This window comes from Gouania willdenowi, chromosome 18, assembly GCF_900634775.1.
Source record: "Gouania willdenowi chromosome 18, fGouWil2.1, whole genome shotgun sequence".
NCBI classification, from domain to species: Eukaryota; Metazoa; Chordata; class Actinopteri; order Blenniiformes; family Gobiesocidae; genus Gouania; species Gouania willdenowi.
Window position 1 is genome coordinate 22,195,468 of NC_041061.1, and position 21,219 is coordinate 22,216,686.

General features: G+C 39.6%; 1 protein-coding gene and 1 long non-coding RNA gene across 2 annotated transcripts; one reads left to right on the forward strand and one right to left on the reverse strand.

Annotated features, from left to right (window-relative positions):
* Window positions 1-7,541: 7,541 nt before the first annotated feature.
* Window positions 7,542-10,198, reverse strand: paqr9 (progestin and adipoQ receptor family member 9). The gene has a single exon (XM_028474619.1). The coding sequence runs from the start codon at window positions 9,584-9,586 to the stop codon at window positions 8,432-8,434; it is 1,155 nt and encodes a 384-aa protein (XP_028330420.1). The 5' UTR covers window positions 9,587-10,198; the 3' UTR covers window positions 7,542-8,431.
* A 5,057-nt stretch (window positions 10,199-15,255) lies between these two features.
* Window positions 15,256-15,489, forward strand: LOC114480739 (uncharacterized). The gene is made up of 2 exons (XR_003676160.1): window positions 15,256-15,303; window positions 15,384-15,489. It is a non-coding gene; the product is annotated as an uncharacterized LOC114480739 (long non-coding RNA).
* Window positions 15,490-21,219: the final 5,730 nt, after the last annotated feature.

A 21,219-nucleotide genomic window follows, 5' to 3' on the forward strand; every position in this document is an offset into this window, starting at 1 on the left:
GAAAATGAAGAAGTCTTGCATTTCTCATGCAGCGCTCCAATTACATCGGTAGTCGGAGCTGGGAATGACTGTCAGTGTCCAATCCTTTCATGGGCCTGATCGTTTCGTATCCTATTAACGCATACGCGAAACGCGTCTACACCCGGGTCTGATCGCTTCGGATCCTTTCAATGCATGCACATAGACTACGTCACTTCTGTCACTCGCAATTTTTATGACAGAGCTCCTGGGAGGAGATATTTGAATGTAAACCGATCATACGAAGTTTGTTAAATATTTTAATAGTACACATGTAAATATGTGTCTGATTTTTTTTGTGTTTTTAATTGTTAATTTAAAAAAAAAAGAAGAAAAAAAATGGATAAAAACACAATACACAGCATTGACAATCAAAAACCGAACAGAAAATAAAAAAAACCACAAAATAAATCAGAATTTACTCAAAACATACATTTCTAATTATTTTTATTATTCTTTTAAATAGTACACGAACTGCTGTAACTTTGTCATTGCACATGTTACAGAGCAACAAAATTACATTTCAGTTTCATCTTGTCCAAGAAACATGAAAAGACAATCACATATAACATAGGATGACAGGAGCGAGACAACTGTGAGTCACCACAAGAGCGGCGCCCCGTATGTCTTAGATGAGAAGTGGAAAACAGGAGGTAAGAAGAGGGGGGGAAAAGGCAGGTCCAAAACTATGCTCCTTTAGTGAGGGGCACAGTGTGGGATTAGGAAAAAAAAAAACTCTTCAGCACACAGAAGTGCCAAAAATAAAACAACGCAATTATGACTGGATGTAGATGCATTTCGTAAGCCCGTGAAAGGATATGGCACAGCAACATTACAGCCCAGTTATCAGCGTTCAAGGTCCAAAGTCATAAAACAAAATGGCAACTTCTACATAAGCTATTCTCAGGCTTGCCTTGCATATTTTTTTGGCGCATGTTATTTTTTACAAAGTGTCACATTTCAGTCCGTCTATAGAGAACTAAAGAGCAAGGGCTTACAGTATAACAACTGTACGCTAATCTGTCAATGTAAAATCTGCAGTTATCTGTAAAATGTGCATGAATAACGTGTGTGTGGTTATTTTTCTTCTGTTTTATCATATTTGTTGATTGATAAGTACCAGTTATCATGTCTGCAATAGCCTAAAGATTGATTGATTGATTGATTTCAATTTGTAAAAATTTCCAAAATGCAACAAAGAAAAATTCACTCTACTAATAAAAACATTGGTGAAGACTGTAAAGTCAGAATGGCTTTGAACAAATTTATTTTTGTTATTGATGATCTGAATGAACCAAAGTGTAGAGTCACTATTTGACTGTTTCACAAACATCTCTTATATGTCTGCATTTGACGCATACTGCCCAGTGTTCACTGTCACAGATCCATTGATATCAAATGGGCAAGTTTCTCTGGCTGCTTGTTTGTGTTTCGGGCGTCACGGTAAGAAGAGACGGAGGGATGGAAAAAGCCAGAGGTTGGGGAGGAGGAGGAGTGAAGCATGTGCATGCATGACCCTGCCGTGCACCCGCAGCGCTCACTATCACAGGAAAGAAGTGCTGGTAAGACTGGAAAGCTCATTTGAATTATTCAAAAAGGTTTAAAAGGAATAAACAAATTTACTCCGAGCAGGGTGGAGGTTGTGTGGAGGTTCTCATGACACACAAACAAATCCTTTAAAAAGATCAACGTGATGATCTAACAATGCAACAAAATCCTCCATAGAGAACACCTCACACACACAAAAAGACAAAACATATTTTACTCACACTCAGTGATTCACAAACAAACTCAGTGATTCACAAACAAACTCAGTGTGGTTTGCAGCAACTTTTTTTAAAATTTTTTTTAAATTACTTTATTAATCCTTGAAGGGAAATTACATTGCACTCTGTTATTTTTAGGGACATGCTTCTCACACACAAAGGCCCAAATCACACACATGCACAAACAGGACCTGTGGACATGCATTAATGGAGAGATGTCAGAGTGGGGCTGCTTTTACAATAAAGGGAGCGCACCAGAGCAGTGTTGGGGTTTGGTGCCTTGCTCAACGGCACCTCGACAGAACAACATCCGTATTTTGGTCCGCATTGGGACTTGAACCGGCCACCCTCCGGTTTCCAACCCATGTCTCCACAGACTGAGATACTGCCGCCCATTCACAAACTAATGCATTTTCTTCAGCAAATAAGAAACATACCAATCAAATACACATTGTTCCACACGTGCAAAGAAACATCTTCAATTACAAAAAAACGTCTTTGAAGACTAAATTTGTTTGAAGGTCCACAAGGCAGAAAATCATGTGACTTTTTGAACTGTTTTTGTAACTGAAGACGTGTCTTTATAAAACTTTGTGTAAAACATGCTGCATTTGTCTGATAGGTACGTTTTTTTTAATTCTACAACAAGTGCATCCATTTGTGTGTTTGTGAGGTTTCGCAATGATTTTAGCTCCATTCTTATAATTCTATTAACCTGAGGTAATAGATGCACAGTGAACTGAAAACAGGCCTTGGCATAGAAATTAGCATCAATAGAACAATAAATAAATACCGGTAAATAAACGTAGATAAAAGCTTCACCAAATAGATTTTGTTCTTACAGAAAGATGTATTTCACTTTGAAAGTTGCAGATTTAAATGGTTTGCGTTGCTTAGGTGAGGGACTAAAAATGTGGCTTTCTACCTAAAAACAACCTCATTACTAGGCTTTACACCAATCTGATCGGTTATATCGGATTGGCCGATATTTAGCATTTTATGCAATTAATGTGATCGGCTGTAATGTCTTAATTCGCCGATCCAATCAATGACGTCATTGTCGTGATGAAACATTCTGTAGATGCTGCCATTGCATTGTTTTATCCATCTCGTTTACACCGAAGAGATGTGACACGGCTTTATTTCACTCACGCATTTGTGCACAAAGGTGAAAACCTATGAGCGAACGGCAAAAATGTCTCTCGGTTGGAGTGAAGTGGCTGAGCGCCGGACTTCTTCCCCAGTTTACCGGCTCTGAAAGCCGGGGCAGCGTCTGCACGCTTGTTTTGTTTAATCAGCCCAAGCATGTTAAAAAAGCGGAGCGACGCGCTTTCATACCAGAGACTTCTGATGATGGACACAGAAGTGTGCGCGTGCGCCACCTCCGCTGTGCACCTGTGAATACGGACTAAAAGCAACAGCGGGTTTTGCGATGCCACAGTTAGTAAATACTGTATGTGTTTGTTCCTAAGGCTAATGCTAATGCTAATGGGAGGCTTCATGTAGTTCCAGAGTGGTCTACCTCCACAGCCTCATCTCCAACTCTCTTGTAGTTGTTTCACAGCAGTCATTGACTATAGCATGGGACTCTGGTTTAATTCAACAGCTGCAACGTTCATTTTGCCAATCACGCCGCACACGGCATACAGCTTATAATGGATCTGTTCTGGTCACGTGCTCCCTCACTCCGAACCAGTGCATTTATTCGCAGTTAACTCATTCACTGCCAGGCGTTTTAGATGATTTGCACTGATTTTTCAAGACCCACAGAATATTTTGTCCTATGACATCTGAAATATGAAACCAGCTTCTGAAAGATCATACTCTCTACTTTCATCAGAAAAAAAAACCTTGTTTCTAGCGTGTTTCGTTCTTCCGTAATCCACAGTTGAATAGAGGCAAGTTTCTCACAAATTGCCAGTTTGTGACAAAAAGCTGAGAAAAACTGCTTTTTCTGAAAAAACCTATTAGTGACTTTGAAGCAATTTTTTTTTTTTTTTGCTGTAGTGACACCTCAACATTGGTTTCCTTCTATAAAACTACAAAAACAACACTGAGACCGGGCTTTTGATGGCAAAATTATTATTTTACTATCTGGGTCAGAATTGATTGTTTCCTTACTGTATTTTGGCCGTCCTCCAAGCCTCTCCCCCCGTCATTCTCTACTCACACAAGTTCCTCCTCCTCCCGGGCATGCCGAGTGTCAGCGCTTGCCCCATTTTTTGATCGTTTTCTCTCACAATCGCAACACTCTCAATAGTCCACTTAGTTCCACACATGCTCTGGTCGAGTGTGCGCTGTTGTGAACTGCTGGGAGCTTCAGCATCAACTCTTGTAGCACCACTTTCTGTCTTGTAAACTCTTTCCCTCTGCTCCGCTGCTGCCACCTACATGTCATCTACATCGTGGTACAAGTTAGACATTCACAGGAGAGCTTCGTCACGCTGTCTCCTAGCAACCCCAGCCAAAAAACACAATTCACGTCTATAGACGTGAATGGCACTCCATGTTACAAAACCAAATAATGTCTATAGACGTGAATGACACAACAAATGTTATGTTCAGGTCCTGCACGGACATTTTTGAACTCTTCCACTCCCTCACACTCACAAGGCTACGTTTAGGTCCCGAAACATGGTACTGTTTGATTTTCCGTGAATGTGTATCAGGTAGTAGCAAAGGTATTCGATCGGTACCAAAAAAAAACCCCAACCTGAATTCATATAATCAGATCAGTGATCGTTTTTTTTGTTTTTTTTTTTAAACTCTGATTGGTGATCGGCCATCGGCCCAAAAATCCTGATTGTATATTACAACATATCATATTGAATCATGAGCTTAGTGTATTGCCCAGCCCTAATAAAGACCTTTAGGATAGATCAAGGATTTGTTTGTGTGTGAAAGAAGTATGACAGAGGCATCAGTTAGTTCAGTTGTGCGCTGTTTAATAAATTAGATTTAAATGATCTGTATCATCAGTGCTATCAAATCAAACAGACTACAGTTACATCATCATCATCATCCTCCTCTTCAGTCTAACATTCACATATTGACACAGCAATGCCTCCCAGTGCAGACGCTCACATCCTTCCAACCACAATCCAAGGTAGTAACATCAGTTAATCGTCCTAATCAGGTGAATCATCTCCAACTTCCAGAACCCGATTCATGGTAAAAAAACACAGTCCCAGGCTGATTCTGAGGAGGAATATTCCGAAGGAATAGGATAGAATTAGGATTGCAATAGGATTACTATTGCAACAACACATCATCAGTGCAGCGTAACAGCATGTGGTCTGCTTCAGTCTAATGTGCAAATCATTGTGCGGATACTGAAGGACTCCATTAAACAATAAAAGTCAGTTAATAATCAATAAAGCAGGAAGATTGTGATCATGTGTATGGAAAACCACTAGAGAATAAGTTTGATATCAGTAGAAATCAACCATAGTAAAGCTCTACTAGTGCTCAAATATGGTTTACTAGAGTGAGATACACATTACTAGTGAAGCAAAATGTGCCACTAGTACGACTAGTAAATATTACCAGTATATACTAAAAAAATAAAATTTTTAATGGAGGGTGAAAAAGTTAATTCTGGCTTCCTATTAGCTTTCAAAAATATTCCAACCAATCAGGGAGCTGGATTTGCTTATAATCCCTCCTACTTCACTTACGTACTAGTACTACTGGAGAATCTCTTGGCTTTACTAGTACTACTAGTAGACTAAAAACTGTGTTTTAGTACTACTACATATTTGGAGTCTACTAGTAGAACTAGTAAACAAAAAATGTGTTACTATGCCATACTAGAAAAGACAAACTGTCTACTCGTAGACAGTTTTGTGTTCGTACTAGTGGTACTTGTAAAGCTTTGAGTTTTTACAAGGAACAATTTGAAGTCTACTAGTCTTACGACTTAATGCAGTGGTGCTCAACCTTTTGACATCACAAATGTCCGACGACCCAAGGGACTCTTTCTTCTTCTAGAATTAGCTTTTGGTCACGTTTATTAAATAAATGTGCTACAAATACAGAGTAGCCGGGGTTAGTGCACAAAGTAACAAGTGTGCCCCCTCAGATAATTTTATACTGCATTTTATTTCAAATAGATTTATATTTGAGAAAGTGCAAGTATAGGATACAGTTATTTGATATTTATTGTGTGAAATAAGTATTTGAAAAATAATAATTCAAAATTATTATTTTTTTATTATTTTAATCAGTTTTTACCTATTTTTCTTGGTGTGTGTTTTTTTTTTTTTTTTTTTTTTTACCAATTAGTAGATATTTCAGGCGACCCTACATGGGGTCCTGACCGCAAGGTTGAAAACACTGGACTAAATGCAAATAAAGTAGGAGGGATTATAACCATTTGAAGCACCCTGATTGGTTGTAACATTATCAAAAGTCAATGGCAAGCCTGAATTTGCTTTCCCTGCCCCTTTATTAGCATATAAAACTTACTAGTATCATAAGTAAACATCTTCGGTCTACTAGTAATATTAATAATTATTTAGCTTCACTAGTAAAGTGTAACTGTGCTGTAGTAAACCAAATTGGAGTATGTTTCACTTCTAATGCGGTTCATTCCAGTTTGTAGTTGATCTTGTCATAAGTATGTTTATGTCATATATTGTTTTGGGTGAATCTAATGGATGTGTGTGTGCATGTATACACACATGCACACACGCACACACACTCATTCTGTCACGTTTGACTTGCACGTGAAACCATTACTAAAACGAGCTCATCCAAACAAGTTTGTGCGTGATTTCGAACATGTTCATGTCTATAAGTTTCACTTCCCTTTTCAACCACACGCTGACAGTCACATGTGCGAATGACCTCAGAGATTAGGCCCATCGAAGCACAAGACCTCACAGGAAACCCCCACAGCTATAAAATAAGTACATCAGACAGGAAATAACACACATTTCCACACCTGGGAATTGTGCACATGATCTAATGCAAAGCTTTGCGTACATACTGTAGCACAGACAGACATGAACATGACTGAAATGCTTGGTTTGACCATTTCCTGGCCTTTGCAGGCTTTTAAACACATTGCCTTGATCAATTTCCTTTGAAGCTCTTATTGCCAGCGCTGCTACTCTCGGATTATTTGTGTAACTTCACGTGGGGCCTATTGATAGAATTCAGAAAAGAAAGGCATCGTTAGGTTCTACAAAGGACATTTCTGTGTATCATCAGCAATGTCTCCTTATAGCCTTTCACAATAAAAGCACATATTGCCAGAGGTGGGCAACAGTTATCACATTTGAGCATCAATACAGGCAGGAAACATGTACTGGTATGTAACCCATTGGTAATTAATTAAGTGAGTCAGTTTTTCTCACACCTGCTGTTGATGACTATTGTTCTCAAGCCTTTCCTAACACTCCACACAATAGTGATACAATTCTTGCTGATATCATACTGGCCGATACTCAAGGTTACAATATTGGTATTGTATCTGAAGTTAAAAAGTTGTATCGGGACACCCTAAGACAAAATTAATAATTATGTATTTAATTAGGGTGAGAAGCTCAGTCATTCGGGAGGGGCTCAAAGTACAGTCGCTGCTCCTCCGCATCGAGAAGAGCCAGATGAGGTGGCTTGGGCACCTATTTAGGATGCCCCCTGAACGCCTCCCTAGTGAGGCGTTCAGGGCACGTCCCTCCGGAAGGAGGCCCCGGGGAAGACCCAGGACACGCTGGAGAGACTATGTCTCTCGGCTGGCCTGGGAACGTCTCGGGGTCCCCCCGGAAGAGCTGGAGGAAGTGGCTTGGGAGAGGGAAGTCTGGGCCTCCCTACTGAGGATGCTGCCCCCGCGACCCGGAAACGGCTAAGCGGGAGAAGATGGATGGATGGATGTATTTAATTAATCAGTTTCGTAGATTTGGAAAAAACTGTAAAACTGTGTCATCAAAACACAGGAAATCTCCGTATGCTTGAAATGGAATATGTATTTACTCTCTGATTTTCTTCATAACACTTAATTTTTAAGGTGACTTTAAAATGTCTCATGGATGAAACAGTGTTCAAACACCGAAAGTCAACAGAAGGATTTCAAAGATGTGATAGAAGTAGTTCCTGGTCATTGTAGTTGCCATGTCCAAGGCCGCCTCCAACTTCCTTTCCATTGGGTCTCGTTCAAAGATAGGAAATGACATTGTGTGAGTGAGTAACAATGTGTTGAGCTGATGCCACAGGTTGAGATATGCAGACGGTATTGTTAAAGGTCACTATAGGAGGAAGTGCAACAGAGAAAAAGAGATCCAACAGCAGACGATTCATCAGAAAAAAGGATTTCTAAGTGTTCAAAACAAAAAAGAGTTCTTGAAGGTAGTAACGCCTTTCCTCAAGTTTAAACCACATGGAGGTAGTTATCACTCTCACATTCCGAACATCCTTTGAAAACATGCCGGAACAACTCGGAAAAGAACTGGCAACGTCCAACAACACAGGTTATAATTCTTTAATCACGCCAACTCTGATTTCTGATTTTGAAATGATGGGTTTGAGACATATCCACGTCTTTGCATTTTCTTCTTAGAATGGCTCTCAGGTTCATGTGCAAAACTTGATTTCAGTCAAAAAAAAAAAAAGTCTAGCTGAAGAACATCGGAGGGGTCAGGGATACTTCAGGTTGTTTTAGGGTGCGCTTTCTTCAGCTGGTCCGTCTGCGGTCCATGGATATGGTTAGCTTGCCAGGAGAACCACATGATGATGGACACGATGGTGGTTTGAAGCAGGAGCATGACTCCATAGGTGGCGGCAATGGTCGGTGCGGGTAAGGCGGAAGGGGGCGTGGCGGGGGGCAGCAGCAGGGTCGGGCTGAGGAGGATGGCTTGGACTTCGGCCTTGATCATGTGAAGCTCGTCGAGGATGGACAGAAACGTGCAGCAGTGGAACCATTGGTGGCTGTGGCCCCAGATGTCGAAGCGACCCGGTGCCAGCCGCTCTGGGAACTTGCTGATGTTAAAGATGGCCGACACCACCAGCCACAGGCAGTGACGGTAGAAGTAGACGGGCATGGAGCTGGACGCGGTGAAAGAGGAGGACGTGTTGGAGTACGGCGATCTACTGAGGAGGCGGTGGAAGATTGGCGTGGAGGAGACAAGGAACGGGAGGAGGAACACGAGTGTGCGGATAATGTATCGGTGACGCCTCCATCGCTGACGAGTGTTACAACATGATAAGACACAGATGATTGCTACTACACATGCACAGGGGATGTAGAAGCTCTCAAAGAACACAATGAAATCTGGGATAGCATAGGATGGGGTCTGTAACCCTGCGTGGTCATGGGTCACACCCATTACGGAGCTGTTCAATGTGCCTGTATCCACAATCCCTGCTCGGGGATGGATGTAGTAGTAGTAGGCCAGGGACGAACCCACCGTATACGAGCTGATTGTTCCGTAATCCACAAAGAAGCAAACTTCTCTCACGACCAGAGACATTGAATTGAGCAGGTGGGCCAGGCTGCTGGCCATCAGCAGGCAGAACACTCCCAGAAAGTAGTTCCATAGAGGGTAGAAGAACGGGGCCTCACCACTGGGCGCACCTTCCCAGCTGAACACCTCCACGAAATGGTAAAAGAAAATAAAGACGGGCAGGAAGTGGCTCCAGAAGTTACCTGTTTCATTGGTGGGTCTGAAGGCCGACATCAGGCACTCCTTCAGGCTATAGTTGGGGAAGCGGTATCCGGTCAAGATGAAGTTTTCTATGACCCTTGGGGGCACATCGCTGTGCCTCAGGAGAGGCAATGGCTGACCACACTTTAGACGCATCATGCAGGCAGAGTTAGGACAGGAGTTATGGCTTTAAGTTATTGCTCATATTATCCCAGTCGAGGTTGGTTCCAAAATACTGACATAAAATCCTGGGTTGGTCCTGAAGGCTTTGTGACCCAGTGGCAAAATCCAAAGATCTAGTACTGCATTGAGCTCCTTTAGCCTCAGGTTAATGTTTGACCAGCAGAGAAGAGGAGATTGTGTTATAATCCCAGCAGCAGCTATTCTTCTTCTTCTTCTCTAATGTCAGTGTGTGCATAGTTGAGGAGCAGCATAGTAAAGCTGAAGGTCACTTTAGTGTGTTACAAAGCTGAAGCAGAGACGCGTTCACGGACCTCTGCAGTATGTAGGTCACCGGCCGTTCGGATTATAACGGGCTGCCGCGGGGGTCTCAACTCATTCAGCCGCTCCGTTCCATCCGCAGAAAGTCCTCCAACGCAAGGTCACGCACGGCCGCGTCACGCACACACCGGGAGACGTTAAAGCTGCGTGTAGCGGGAAAAGCAAAGGCACCGAGAGAGCGCGAGGAGCGGACAGCCTGAGACAGCCGGTATTTCAGCACTGACAAGCGTAGTTTGACAGGTACAGCGTCAAGGCACACCGAGCGTCATACCCACTATCCGGCCACGCTTTTCAAAATAAAGCTAACAGTTACAGCAGAGGTTTTTTTTTTTTCGGAAATGTTTTATCTCCTGAAATGTTTTGACTGTCAACTGCCAGTGTTCCTCAGAGGTGACTGACGTAACGCTCCAAAATCTCTCATAAGAAAAGCTTCAAAGCATATTCTAAAGGGTTTTAAGTGTCCCTACGAGGTGTTCCTGCCCTGAGAAATAACTATTGTTTTGTACGTACATCATCATCATTGTATGTTTGTATTATTTTGTATATATTCTATAATTGTTTTTATATTTTAAATTTTTCATACTATTATAATTTCACTCTATTTATTATTGAAGGGCTATTGTCTTTTTAAATTGCCCAATAATAAATAAACACATTTAAAATGAAAAATAAAAATATAAAACAGTTTTAATCAGTCAGTTTTGAAAAAATGTTCTTATTACTCGACATTTCAGGCGACCCCACATGGGGCCACAACCCCAAGGTTGAAAAACTATGGCCTAAACAATAATAATAATAATAATAATAATAATAATAATAATAATAATAATAATAATAATAATAATAATAATAATAATAATAATAGGCATGAGGTGTAATTTAAAAAAAAAAAAAGTTTTTTCCTTTGCTTATCTCCGTTATTTTGTGAATAATGTAGCTAAACGTGCAGGTATGAAGTTATTTAAAGATAAATAAACTGTGGTTTAGCCAAAATCAATGGCGTAATATCACAATATGCAAATTGGATTAATACACAATCTTCTGATTTATATATATTTTTTGTTTTCATCACTGCATTTGCTGTTGATATTTTAATCTACACGTCTTTGGGTTTCTAGAAAAGCTCTTTGAAATAAAATGTATTATAATTATTATTATTATTATTAATCATCATCATCATCATAAACATCAAATAAAAAAATGAAATTACGTTATACATGTTAGATGAGAAAACTTGTTTTAAAACTTTTGGACCTAAGGAATAATTTTCACGTTAAACATTACGAATTTACACTTTTAAAATGATCAAACTCAGGAACTAATGCATGTTGAATCTGTGCTGACCCTGTCTGTTATCCTTATTGTTATATCCTTGTTTGTTGTTTGTTTTGTGTAAAAATGTCTAATAAAAACAAATATATATATATATATTAAACGTTACGAATTTAGAACTACACTATGAAACCACGGTCCAAGCATTATTTTGAAGGCGCATTGAAGAGTTTCCGGTCTGGTGCCGGCTCGGCTCTCTGCGTGTTTAGTGCAGATTAAACAATCTCAGAGATTATATCTGGCATCCCTTTCCTTCCTTCCTCCTTTAAACTGTTATGAACAGAACGGACGCAGACATGCAGAACAAAACAAAACAAACGTGATCAAACGCTCAATGTTGACCCTCGTGCCGAGCCGTGATGCGTTCACGTCCCGTTATCTGCTGTACACACAACCACTGCCTGTGTGCGTCAGCTTTAGGAAGGTACGCACGTTTAAAGCTTCTATTTATTTATTACTGTGAATATCTTTAAATTATTAACAAACATAAGGCAGCAGGTAACATAGTTAAATCAACTTCCAAACAAAGAATCATGTCTTTAAAATTCTAGTTTATTGAAATGCCTTATTTCAATTATTATTATTATTATTATTATTATTATTATTATTATTATTATTATTATTATTATTAATTAATTTTTTTTTTAATTTTTTTTTTAGAACTATTGGAATGTCATTTTATTTAGTCATAACTGAAAAAATAACAATATTTAAGGTGTAAAATAATGAAAATCGTAATTTAACCTTTAACTTTACATTACATTAGTTCCCGACCTTTTTTGGGTCGTGACCACATTTTGAAATCATAAATGTCTGGTGACCCCAACATTTTTTTAATTTTTATTATTATAATCAGTTTTTCCATCATAATTGTTAAAGTGTGTTAGAGGAGCCAGGATTAGTGCACAATGTGACGTGCACCACCTCAGATAATTTTACACTGCATTTTATTTGACCTTGATTTCTATTTGAGAAAAATTAAACATAGGATACATTTATTTGATATTTACTGTGTGTGATGTGTATTTGTAATAATAAATCAAAACATTTCTATAAAAATAGAATTTGAATCAGTTTTTACTTAAGTTATTATTATTATTTTTTTTTTATTTTTTATACCAATTACTAGACATTTAAGGCGGCCCCATCTTAATTCACATGGGGTCCCGACCCCAAGGTTGCCAAAAAACTCCATACAACAACATAAAGCACCCATGTGTGCACAACAGTGTTGTGTTTATAGTCCTGTCAGGATTTATGGCAATCTTCACGAAAGGTTTTTTTTTTTTTTTTTCCTCTTATTTTTTGATTGGCTAATCCTGGGTTAAATAAAACTGGAACTCCAGTTAAAAATCACTGGAAAACTAAATCTCATCTCATAGTTCTACGTCAGACATGAGCAGCTTTTATCACAGTGAGGGACATAAAAACGTGATTGATCTGAGCGCCACATTATGAACATTTATATCAATATTTAAAATAATGACCAATGTGAGCATTATTACAGGAAAGAAGAAATGATTGTGTATGTTTTTCCTGTTGGTTTGTGTGTTTCTGATATGTTTTACATATGTTTGCTGTTTTGCATATACTATTCTGTACTATTGAGTCTTTTTGTGTGCATTTCTGCTGCGTTTCTTGTTCTTTTGTCACTTTGTGTGTTTTTGAGTCCTCTTCTATTCTGCCTGATCGAGTCCACACAGGTTTCTTTGCTAAAAGCATGCACATGGTTCTGTCCATACAAATCAGATGTTGCGTTTAATGACTCCAACCAGCTGTGACACATGAAAGAGCATCACAGAGCAAAAAAAAAAAAAAAAAAAAAAAAACTAAACCCAAGAGGCATTATAAAGGAATCACATAAAACTCAGCTCAACACATTCCTGCACAGTCAGAACATGTCCCCAAATTAAAAATGATGCTACGGCTACTTATGTCCGATAGCATAATAGATCTATTGTTGAGTGCCTTTTTTACTACTGTACTGTGATTGAACTTATTTGGTAACAATACTGCCTGTCAGAGACACTGACAGATGTGGGAAAAAAAAAAAACCTTGATTACAAGTAGCAGAAGTAAGACACCCAAAGCAGAAACAGAAGAAGGAAATGAGATACGCTCACATTAAAGTAGAGAAAGCAAAGAAGCTATTACAATCCCGACGCGGCAAGGTTCAAGGCCTTCTCTTCTGCTTCTCGTGAAGGCGGTCACATTTTTCTTCTCCCGCTCTCCTCCCTATCTGACCTTGCTGCCTGCTTGTTATGTCTGCTGTCTGTGCTATTAGGAGACTCTCTACGTATTCATCCAAAACCGAAACTATGGAATTGGTCACTTAGTGCCATTTATCAATTTTTTTCATTGAAAAGACCAGGCCGAGGTGAGCCTGCGTGCCCTGATGGAACGTTTCCAGCTGGAGACGTGATGGATTCCCAGGACCAGTAGAAGGTCATGTGCTTGGCTTTACTCTCTGTTGAGGACGTCAAGGATATCTACATGATTGTAATCATGGTAGCAAGGATGCTGCTAATTGGAGCTGGCGGCTATCTGATCTATCGTAAAATCAGTATTACATTGGTAGCTGTTTTGGGAAGACTGCCGCTTATCACTGAAGGTTTGGACAGGGCACTGAACTCTCAGACTAACATGAATGGAGAGGATGTCTCGGCCAATTGATGTTTGATCCCACAATATTGGATTACTGTCACCAGGACTCCAAGGCTACAAGAAAAAATGTTAGCCTCATTCTCACCAAATGGCCTCCCCCAACACACCAGCTCAAGGTTGTATCTGATCTCACCAGGATGTTTACAGATCTGACTCTCTGTCCCCACCCTCCCCCATTCCTATCCCCAACTGCCAGCTGAACTCTTGGCCCTGAACCATAAGATCTGACTTTATCGAGCCCACGCCTTCTCTGCTTTAGTTTTCACTGGCCCTCTACCTGCCCCCCTCCCTTCCAGCTCATAGAAGTGTGGAGCAGCACCCACTGGCTGCACACTGCACCCCCCAGCGTCTGGATATCATTTCCCCCTCTTTGCTCGTCCCCGTCCCGTTTTTGTAAAGCACTTTGTGGTTTTTACCTGTGAAAAGCGCTCAATAAATAAAGATTACTTACTTACTTACTATTATCATTAACAATGTGCATAAGTGGTGAACATTTTAATACAAATTTTGACTTTTGTCCTTTCTGAAAAGGTTTGCAAACTCCAAGTGATTTGGAAACATGTGACAGATTCTGACCTAAATGTAATGTTGAAACAAAAAATGTGTGCAATATTTTTTGAACAAATGGATCAAAGTCTAGGATAAGATGAATAATTAACGATTTAAGTGATTTTAACTGAATTGTAGAATCTTTAAAGATTTTTTTTGTAGAGTAGGATGGTGATACCCCATGACCCTAAAGGTGGGTCAGAAATGGATGGATGGATGAATGGATGGGATGGTGATAGACAGAGGAGGGCGGTTTTGGGAGTGATTCAGATGTGGGTAATTAGTCACATTGTACCAAGGTGGCTAATTACCCTTCTGCCCTTTTATTGTAGTTATAGGTTTGAATCAGGGTTGGTGGCTTCATCTGAATGGAGGCGACGCTCACTGAATGGACAAAGCAGATGTTTCAACAGAAAAACACAAGAAACATTGTTATAGTTACTTAGTATAATTTACTTTAAAGTAAACTAAAGAAACTGATAGGTGCTCAGTATTAGCTGGGTTTCCATTACCCTTGGAAATGCGCAAAATGATCTCATCGCAATAAATACTGGTAACGGAAACACCTGAATTTTGAAAAAGCACTCAAATATAGCTAAACAGTTTTGACGCTTTCGTGAGGAGGTATTTCAAACATTTCAATATTGAAATGTATTGCAAAAGCGCCATGGAAACACTTTTTCCGCAAATACACATTACAGAGCGTGATGTAGCTGGTCACATGATGTGAGATACCTGGTCACATGACCACTGCTTTCCGAAAAAACATGAACAGAAGAGGAGATCAGGACATTTCTTAGAATTATACTTTAAAATCATTACTGCTCGACGTGAAACAACAAAGGAAATCGGAACATTATAAGGAGGTTTGGAGCGTCCGTCTTCCTGCAACGAAGTCTTGCGGGATGAGATTTCACGGGAGTTACAAGGCTCCTGCCTAAAACAAAGTTCAATGGAAACACGTTCAAAGTGCAATTATACTTTGTCGACATTTAGAAATATCGCTTTTATTTTGCGAAAATCTGTAATGGAAACCATAGCTAGTATTTGTGCGGGGTTAGCGTCAAAGCTTAGAAAAAGTAAAAGTGAAAAGAAAAGGGCCAAGTTGCAAAGTCATCTTCATGACAAAGCTAGTTGAATCGCTCTTCCCAGTTAAGAAATCACCTTTAGGCAGTTTTGGCAACTTGGCAGACTCATTAAAGCAGACCTACAACAGGCCTTTACATGCTGCTGGTTGACAGACACGCTAAAATATGCCAAATTTTAACATCAATAAAAACAAGAGCAAGCGTTTACAATATCTGTTTCCCTTTATACACCTCCACGGGGGTTGCAAGGATTACATGATTAACATGATAAATGAATGAAATACAATATAAATAAAGCAATTGCTTTGAAGCGTGGCCTGTAGATTTGCCACCAGGGGGAGACAGTGCCTTATAGATGGATTGATATTTTGCTTGATTCAAATGTGGACACTATGTAATAATTTAATTCATATTTTGTTAATGTGAAAGCTGGCAACAGTGCCAAAGAGTTTGTTTTTGTTTGATTTACAAGCGGAAACTCTGCAACAGTTTTACAGAATAGTTTTAAATTTCTTTTGTCAGTTCTAAAGTCATTTTTTTTCATTTTCTATTGAGGTGCAGTGCATTATAAACCAGCAGCTCTTATACTGAAGGGGTTTTCTTACCAGTTTGTAGCTTCGAAATGCACAGTCTGACTACAAACCATGACAAATCAAAGCAGGTTAGCATTAAGGCATATAACGTATACCCAAAAGCGACTTATATCGAGGAAAATTGTATATTTTGTTGAAAGCGACTGATATTCTGGCATGTATTTATAACCTGGGAAATATGTGATCTCCAGGAATAATGTAAACTACTTTATGATTTATCTTCTTTGACAAATTTATGACATTGTCTGATGGTGCAGATTGCAGTTTTTGCATTTAAAAGTTGGATGTGGATTAAAGAGACAAAAGTAATGCAGCTGGTAAAACAACACAAACACATTAGGCGGGTGTGTACAGGTGGTAAATGAAGCAATTGTAAATAGATACACCTGCTGCTCCTTTGTACAGTGGAAAGTTGATCCAGGTGAATGTGAAAACCTTTCATTGTTGTCAGTTATGATGTAATGTGATCTCCACTTTAAAGGTATTACATTCGTCACGCCTCCTTGATCACAGAAAAAGGACGGGAGACAGTCAGCTGCAAATTACTCACAATTAATAAATAATATTATCCATACAGTAATTAAACACAGGGGAAGGATGTGCCCAGAAGTGGAGTATATTGCAGACAGGTGTCTGTTTATATACATTTTCGTTTATGTAAACATCAATGTGAATGAATATTGATTTACATAATGACATAACCTCCACATACCCAAATGTATTACTCAGCATTGGTGGGTGCTGTTTAGCTGCCTGGTGGCTGAAAAAGCTCAAAATGAAATGTACTGAACAAAAATTAAAGCATGGATAAGCAACAGCACAATATACTGAAGAATAAGCTACAAATATTACAAATATACTGTAGAAATCAATCCAAAACTTTCTTGACCTATGGTGCAGTTACTAATATCTTGGTTGAAAATTGGTTGAAGAGAAAAAAAGGAAGATTTTACTGTCCTGGCCCTAGGACTTGATCCTTCATGTGCAGGATCTGGCTTTATCTGATATCACAGATAATATAGCTCTAAAATAATTAGCAGGAAAGTCAGTCTGTTTTTGTGTGTGTGCTGCCTAAATGAGTGCAACACTACCCACTTGTGGCTATAGTGAATTCAAACTGTCAATTGCATCAGACTTTAGATTCAATCCATGGGTTTGTCTTCTGTGCACACATATCCCAGCACAGAATCTGAAAGTCTTTAACCCATTCTATGGCTGGGACATCTATGTGATGTTTTTTTTTTTTGTCCTTTCTCCTTTGGCCTTGAAAGTGTACACGAGGATTCTGAACTTGATTCTGAACTTCATGGGCAGTGGAGCTGCTGAAGGACAGGGGAGATGTGGTCAGAGGAGGGGGTTTCCGGTGATGATATGGGCTGCAGAGTTCTGGACCAGTTGGAGCTTATGGAGGGATTTGTGAGGGACACCAAAAAGGAGTGAGTTGCAAAAATCGATCCAGGAAGTGACAAGGCTGTGAACCAGGATGGCAGTGGAGTGAGGGGTGAGAGAGGGGCGGAGACAGTTGATGTTGCGTAGATGGAAGTATGCAGACTGGGTTTGGTCATTGATGTGGGAGTGAAATGATAGGGAACTGTCGAGGATGACACCCAGACTCTTGACCTGAGGGGGGACACGGTGGAGCTGTCAATGGTGAGGGAGAAAGAGTTAGCTTTGGAAAGGATGTATTTAAAGCCAATGATGAGAAGTTCTGTTTTATTGCAATTAAGTTTGAGGAAGATGGAGGTGAACTAGTCTTTAATTTCGGTAAGGCAGTGAGTAAGGGAGGAGGGGAGAGAGTAGAGTCTAGTTTAGAGCTGGGTGTCATCCGCAAAGCAATGAAAATGACTGCCGAATTTTCTGAAGATATTGCAGAGTGGAAGGAGATAAATGATAAAGGGAAAGCGGACCCAAGACAGAGCCCTGCGGAACACCAGAAGTGACGGGGGAGGGCTGAGAAGTGAAGGTTTTGAGTTGGATGAACTTCCCATCGGACCTTTGAAAGTGTGCCATGCAGGCATGGAGAGACAGGTAGAAATACATACTCTCTCACATCCACATGGGAAAGAATAGAAACCTCATGGTTTTTACATCTACAGTGGTATGAAAAAGTTTGGGCACCCTTGTAAATGTTCATGATTTTCCTTAATAAATAATTGGTTGTTTGGATAACAAATTCCAGTTAAATTTATCATATAGGAAACAAACACAGTGATATTTGAGAAGTGAAATAAAGTTTATTCGATTTACAGAAAGTGTGCTAGAATTATTTAAACAAAATTAGGTATGTGCATAAATGTAGGCACCCTTGCATCTTATTGATTTTAATACTCTTAGCACTAATTATTGGAACTCAAAATTGTTTTGGTAACCTCAGTGATCCTTGATCTCCATACACAGGTGAATCCAATCATGAGTCAGGGTATTTAAGTAGGAAAATTCTAGGTGTTTCCTCTTTGCATCTTCTCTGATTAGTGGCAACATGGGAGCCTCAAAACACCTCTCAAATGACCTGAAAACAAAGATTATTCAACATCATGGTTTAGGGGAGGGATACAAAAAGCTATCCCAGCGATTTAAGCTTTCAGTTTCAACTGTGAGGAACATTGTGAGGAATTGGAAGACCACAGGCACAGTTCTAGTTAAGGCCCGAAGTGGAAGACCAAGAAAGATCTCCGAAAGGCAGCGGCGCAGGATGGTGAGAACAGTCACAGTCAACCCGCAGACCAGCTCCAAAGACCTACAACATCAGCTTGCTGCAGATGGTGTCACTGTGCATCGTTCCACTATTCAGCGCACTTTACACAAGGAGATGCTGTATGGAAGAGTAATGCGGAAAAAGCCTTTTCTCTGCACACGCCACAAACGGGGTCGCTTGAGGTATGCTAAAGCACATTTGGACAAGCCAGCTTCATTTTGGAACAAGGTGCTGTGGACTGATGAAACTAAAATAGAGTTATTTGGGCATAACCAGGGGCGTTATGCATGGCGGAAAAAGAACACAGCATTCCAAGAAAAGCACTTGCTACCTACAGTAAAGTTTGGTGGTGGTTCCATCATGCTGTGGGGCTGTGTGTCCAGTGCAGGCACTGGGAATCTTGTTAAAGTTGAGGGGCGCATGGATTCCTCTCAATATCAGCAGATTCTGGAGAACAATGTCCAGGAATCAGTGACAAAGTTGAAGTTGCGCCGGGGCTGGATCTTTCAACAAGACAATGATCCTAAACACTGCTCAAAATCTACTAAGGCATTCATGCAGAGGAACAAGTACAACATCCTGGAATGGCCGTCTCAGTCCCCAGACCTGAATATTATTGAAAATGTATGGTGTGCTTTAAAACGGGCGGTCCATGCTCGGAAACCATCAAACCTGACTGAACTAGAGATGATCTGCAGAGAAGAATGGTCCAAAACACCTCCCACCAGAATCCAGACCCTAATTGGAAGCTATAGGAAGCGTTTGGAGGCTGTTATTTCAGAAAAAGGAGGATCTACAAAATATTAAGTATTTTTTTTCTTTTGTGGTGCCTAAACTTATGCACATGCCTAATTCTGTTTAAATAATTCTAGCACACTTTCTGTAAATCGAATAAACTTTATTTCACTTCTCAAATATCACTGTGTTTGTCTCCTATATGATAAATTTAACTGGAATTTGTTATCCAAACAACCAATGATTTATAAAGGAAAATCATGAACATTTACAAGGGTGCCCAAACTTTTTCATACCACTGTATTGAAGGAGGCGGAGAAGGAAGACAGAACATACAGGTGTGAGATCATTAAATTACTGTAAGGTCAGGTAAAATTAGATTCTAATTAAGGCCAGGGATGCTGTTTCTATTGTTGGGTGTACAATTACCAATGAGGTAGCAGCAAGTTGTTCATACCTAAACACTAATATGTGATCAGGTGAGAGCTGTCCAGCAGAATATCATTCAACTTACTTCAACTCAGGGATTCATAACAGGGGGCGTGAGAAAATTGAGCATGAAATAAAAAAATCTTGGCACTCAAATAACTATTATTACTATTCTAAATTATATGATTGCACATTTTGTTTCAATGAGTTTTGAAGAAGAATTCTCACAATTGTTTTTATCTACAACAGAACTTTATAATTTGTCGGACAAAATTCAGGAATGTGAGCTGTTTTAAGGAAACACTAAATTACATTACTGGGCTGGGCTACAGATAGTCCCACAAAGTTTATGACAATCACACAATTAGTGAAATCAAAAAGGGGTCATGATCCAAAAAAGGTTGGAAACCACTGCCCTAACACAAACCTTGAATGAAGTGTTGTAATAAGATTGTACAAAAATGACATTGTTTGAAAGGCGTGTAACGCAGCATCAAAAACATGTGGAAGTTGTGGTGGCACGCACAAAAACTATTATTTTTGTGACTATAGCTGCATTTCCATTACCTTTCAAAATGCGCAAAATCTAAATAGTACAATAAAAACTGGTGATGGAAAAACCTGAAATTAAAAAAAGCACTCAAATATCGCTAAAAGGTTTCAACGCTTTCATGAGGAAGTATATCAGACATTTCGATATTGAAATGTGTCGCAAAAGCGCCATGGAAACATTTTTTCCGCAATTACACATCACAGAACATGACATACTTGGTCACATGACCATGCGCTTCTCTCCAAGAAAACATGGCGCGGTATGTGTAAACAGAAGAGGAAACCCAGATATTTCTTAGCATTATACTTGAAAATTATGACTACCACAGTAGACGTTAAACAACAAAAGAATGCAGAGTGTTATAAGGAAGTTTGTAGCGTCCATCTTCCTGTGGAAAAGTGTTGCGGGATGAGATTTCACGGGAGTTACGAGGCTACTGCCCTAAACAGCCTTTAATGGAAGCACGTTCAAAGCGCAATTACACTTCGCTTTAATTTTTTACGAAAATCTGTCATGAAAACACAGCTAGTGTCACATTTCCTCGTGTGATGGTGTTTTTTTTGGGGGGGTATGAGACATATTCTTTGTGCGGCTAATGACATGAAGACGATTGGACATCACGTGTAAAGCACACATACAAAGTTATTGTAGTG